The following is a 4,970-nucleotide window of genomic DNA, read 5'->3' as shown; positions in this document are numbered from 1 at the left end:
TACCACCATCTGTCCTTCTGCATACCTGTCCTGCATACCAAACCTACCCATCACTTCCTCGTCACCTCTGTTTCCCTCACCAACATGTCCGCTGAAGTCTGCCCCAATCACCACTCTCTCACCACTAGGGATACCCTGAATCACCTCATCCATCTCCCTCCAGAATTTCTCCTTCTCTTCTAACTCACATCCTACCTGTGGGGCATAACCACTGACAACATTCAATATCACACCTTCAACTTCCAGCTTCAGACTCATCACCCTATCTGACATTCTCTTCACCTCCAGAACATTCCTAGCAAACTCCTCCTTCAGGATAACTCCTTCTCCTACTCCACTTGGGACCGGCACATGAAGACACTGGATTGTGCCCCCTTGTGGTTGCATTTGCTAACACACAAAACTAACTTTCCTTAATATATTCTCAGGTACCAGTACCAGTTTCTGGTAATAAGTTCTAAAATAGATATGCTTTTTAATATTTTTTCCTGCTAATGAAAAATTACTTTAATTGGATATTGAATTTTAAATAGTCATAATCATTGACTGACCAGTTGTAAATCTGTGCTGCATAAAAGTAAAAAAAAAATAATGTGAACTGTAAAGCAGTGTAATGGCAATCAGTGAACTGCAATACACATAAAAAATGCAATGTAATGCAAAACAAAATGTATTTAAAATTCTTCAACTTTTATTTGCTAATTCCATTCATTTTCATATTTTTACACAAATCCATACATTAGTATTTTTAATCAAAGTAACCTATAAATTATGTAGAAATGTGCAGTAGTTGTTATGTAACACATTAAAGTTCCACATTTAAACTCAACATAAAATTAAGCAACCAAAATAACAAAAGGCAATAATTAAACTGTGAATTACATTAAAAAAATACAATAAAACAGGGTTAAATTAATTTAAATTAGCAGTGGCTGACATCTTACAATGTTATTCTCAAAGGGCATTAAAATGAATATGGTGCTGTTCACAAGAAGGGTATAAATCCAGTATACCCATTTGTACAAATATAAGTATAGGTTATATTATAAAACTTTTTGTTGCACATTATATATATAACACTTTGGTGCCTTCACTGTCATTAAGAGCAACACAAACAGCCTCTGTGATAAACTGGTCTAGAAGTTGTTGCACCTCAAAAAGTAGCTGTTCCTGAGCACGCGGTACAATCTGCCACTGCTCAGGCTGTACTCAAACATCTGTGGTCCACTGTAGAGGTATGTAATACCTGCATAACACATGTTTCATGTTGGTTAGTGTTGGGTTAATGCTGGAGGAACACAGAAGAACAGTCATGCCTTAAATATTACTCACCTCTGAACTGGAAAGCTGCTGTCACCTTTCCATTCATTCCAGAGAAGGTCTCATCCACGCGTTTGGGGAATCCCCGGTCCATTTTCTTCGTGGCTTCATCATACCTGAAGGAACACGGACACGTCATTATTCACCATTTACAAATCTTTCTGAAAACCAACGTTGTATCAAACCAGTCACTTAAATTAAGAGCAGGTAAGATGATATGAACACACCTGTAGTAACTGTTGCCGACAAAGAACAGAGTCTTGCCAGTTTCAGCATCGTAGAGGGCTGCATCAACTTTCTTCACAGTTTTGGGCAGACCAAAACTTGTAATTGATTTAGGATAGCCCCTCACAAGGTCATAGCCATTAAAAGCCCACACTCTATTATCTGCAGAGAAATGAACAGAGAAGACTTTTTAGTGAAAGTATGTAAACATAAATAATGTTGACTTAAAAACAGTGTGACATTAGGAGCTTTAGGCAGACACAGAGAGCACATACCTTTAAAGAGTAAAACACTGTCTAATTCCTCGCTCTCGTAGGCAGCATCAATATTAACGGGGGCCTCAGGCCAGAAGTTTGTGATGAGACTTTGCATTGGTGTATTGCTCTGTGGGGAGCTACGCCAGAAGAAACTGTACCACAAAAACGCCAGAAGAAAAGGACCACAAAAAATTGATTAGTTCAGAAGCCAGACCTTTTGTGAAGAAAAAAGAAAACTTTGAATGGATTTCAGCATTCAGATATTTGAGCATTCAGCGTCTATTATACCTGTCCTTGAAGAAGAACATCTCTCCTCTCAAGGTGGTGACAGCATCCAATACCATGGTTGAATCACAAGCGTCAGGGGTGGTGGGGGCTGTGGGTTCAGGCTGAAGAGGGTCCTTGTCAGGATTTGGACCTATAGGTTAAACATAGTCAAATTCAGTTGCAACCAAGTCATGATGTTGTTTAGGGATTTTGTTCAGATGAAACTTGTGCAAACAGACAGCAATGCAGCATTTGCACAGCATTTACAAACCATAGAGAGACTGGATGCCTTTGACATCATCCCGGGGCAGAATGAAGGTGTCAGGGTTTTTGTATGTGTACACAGGGTACATGAGAGCACCAGGATCACCTGAGTGAGACAAGCCCAGGGAATGGCCGAACTCATGGGCAGCTACCATGAAGAGGACATAGCCTACAGCAGAAAACACAGAAAAACAGGCCGGTTACAGTGTTACTCTTGGATAAATCATGTCAAATCAGGTCACATACATTAACATTAGCAAAACATACCTGCATTTGAGCGGAAAGTGAAGGTCTCATCTTCATCAAAATGAGCATCTCCACCAATGTTAACACCCGGAGCGAAGGCATGGGCAAGAGTGCCATCAGGGCCATCAAATGGGTAAAAATCTCCATGTTCTGTTAACAAGAACATATTCATATCAGCATTTTAACTGATAGAGTGCAAAAACCAGCAACTGAGAAATGAGGTTTCCAAATGCAAAAGGAACATTTACTGTATTTTGTGCTCACCTCGACCACCAAAGGAGATCATGATGTCAGCGGTGCCACTGTAGAGTCTTGTGAATCTCAGAGGAGTGACTTTGGCCCAGACCTGCAGCGCTTTTTCTATAGAGTCATCCACCTCTGACATGGACATGTCTGGAGTGTAGTTCTCAATCCTGTAGGGCAGAAAAATATAAACTACATTTAATCACATTCTATTCCTAAAGTTAGTCTCTCTAATGCAGTTTCTCTTTAGATCATTCACCTGTACGTGAGGCTGTTTTTTTGCCACTTGAGATTGTTTTCAAAAGTGGAGAAACGAGCAACAGTTCCATCAGGAACACCACAGCGAGGCTTCTTCATCACGGCCAAAGTGTCAGAATCCAGCGTCCCGGTGATTTGGAGACCAAAGAACTTCTGCATCTCACTGAGCTTCTTGCTCACGGGGCTGATTCCCCGTCTGACGGATGGACCACTCTCCTCTGTTAAGTTGAAGAATTTCTTCAGGTAGTTCTGTTGAAGAGAAAAAGTGTCAGCTCCTTAAATATGCATCAACTGCAGCTGCTACATAGAAGTGATGTAGGAAGAAGAGGTCAAATTAACAACAGGTATGTGTCTTGAATGTGAACAAAATGTGCCTTTAATTAAGAGCATAGAGTTTGCAGAATGAACATTAGTTTCCACATATACTTCAATAAAACCAAGAAACAGCACATCAAAAGGCATAGTAAGAACACATACCTCTGCAAAATGTTCATCTTGCACAGTAACCTGCGATATTGGCAAACAGTAAACTGTTATTGCCAGGCTCAGCAGAATGCTCAGATTGAAAGTCTTCATGTTTCCTCACTCAGTGCAACTTGTGTTTCTGTGCTTCAGCCTGTCGTCTTATATGCTGAGCACTAGGTGTGTTGAGCAACTGCTGATGTAATTCAGTCACTCAGGAAGTATTCCTTCTACGGCGACTAGAGGAAGTTGCTCATCCAACAAAAAAGTTTCCCAAAACAAGACACTGTAATTATGACAACACAAATATCTAGGATCATTGTATGCTGCAAACAATGCTTGAGATTTTCTTGAAATATTGAGTATAACAATCTCATACATTTCTATAGAAAGTACTTCTTAAATCATCTTATTTCAAATTCACTTTCATTTAGTAAAGAATATGTCATATTTGAAATGTATTTCATCAACAGTTTTCAATGTTTTCTGGTAACTCAGTGATGTGCTTTACTTACGCTACATCATTATGATTGACCATGGACTCTGCTGCAGAACCTCTGGCCACCTTACTGGCCACCCCAACTCTGCCTGGTATGCACAGATTTTACCACTGACAGCTTGAAATTTCATTTTTACATAATCAGTTTAATATTAAATATGTAATATTTTACTTTCAGTCAAGAGTTGGAATCCATTTAATTCATTCCAGTAATGTTATTTTCAGGAATATATCAGAATGTGATCATATTTACACTGACCATTCATAGAAGGCTTATTTATTTACGTGGTATTTTACCATGTGCCACCCTGTAAAAATCACTGGCTACCCCATGCAGAATATTCATGGCAGCCTTGCTGGATAGGTAAGTGAATATTAGCTAGGCATGCAATTTCACTGACAAACACATCACAAAATCCAACCAGCCCTAATAGTTACAGTGATTGACACGAGTCATTCAAGGGAAAATATTTTTTACTTGCTTGCTTCTTTTGTACTACATAAACATTTTAGTATATTTTAGCTGATGAAACTCAATGAGTTAAGTAGTGGAGGTTATTTTCCATCGACATGTTTCAGAATATTAAAGGGAAGGTACTTTGTTGTCTGTGTTACCTAATATTGGACATAGAGAGGAACAGTAATGACATTATTGTGCAATGGCTTGTCTCAGGTAAACTGAGAACACTGGTAAGTGCAGACACAGAAAGAATGAATATGTTGCAATAATGAAGCAGCAAATCATTGCATTGTTAATTTTGACAGCAGATTTTAATTTAGTTTTAGTCATACTCTTTTGACTAAAATGCAATTTCAGTTTTAGTCATATTTTAGTCATCTGCTTTGTTTTAGTTTTAGTCAACTAAATCTACTGGATTTAATTTAAGTGTAATTTAGTAAAACTATTGTAATATACAAAATATTCTAAA

The 4,970-nt window shown here is 38.5% G+C and overlaps 1 protein-coding gene across 1 annotated transcript; it reads right to left on the bottom strand.

The window, feature by feature from the left end:
* Window positions 1-1,063: 1,063 nt before the first annotated feature.
* Window positions 1,064-3,716, bottom strand: LOC113143602 (collagenase 3-like). The gene is made up of 10 exons (XM_026329376.1): window positions 3,558-3,716; window positions 3,082-3,329; window positions 2,844-2,992; window positions 2,601-2,729; window positions 2,341-2,502; window positions 2,091-2,220; window positions 1,821-1,954; window positions 1,548-1,707; window positions 1,333-1,436; window positions 1,064-1,246 (listed from the first exon to the last, which is right to left on the bottom strand). Exons 1-10 carry the CDS (start codon window positions 3,654-3,656, stop codon window positions 1,137-1,139), a joined length of 1,425 nt encoding a protein of 474 aa, XP_026185161.1. The 5' UTR covers window positions 3,657-3,716; the 3' UTR covers window positions 1,064-1,136.
* Between the last annotated feature and the right edge of the window lie 1,254 nt (window positions 3,717-4,970).

Source organism: Mastacembelus armatus, chromosome 14, assembly GCF_900324485.2.
Source record: "Mastacembelus armatus chromosome 14, fMasArm1.2, whole genome shotgun sequence".
Lineage (NCBI taxonomy): Eukaryota > Metazoa > Chordata > Actinopteri > Synbranchiformes > Mastacembelidae > Mastacembelus > Mastacembelus armatus.
The sequence above is the reverse complement of the archived record's forward strand: the minus strand, read 5'-3'. Positions and strand labels throughout refer to the sequence as shown.

Bases quoted from the DNA above. Each gene is read 5' to 3' on its own strand.
- LOC113143602 (XM_026329376.1), bottom strand. From the start codon at position 3,656: ATGAAGACTTTCAATCTGAGCATTCTGCTGAGCCTGGCAATAACAGTT. The intron at 2,730-2,843 runs GTGAGCACAAAA...TCTTGTTAACAG, and splicing joins GATCTCCTTTGGTGGTCGAG to AACATGGAGATTTTTACCCA. The intron at 1,247-1,332 runs GTGAGTAATATT...TGTGTTATGCAG, and splicing joins AGCAGCTTTCCAGTTCAGAG to GTATTACATACCTCTACAGT.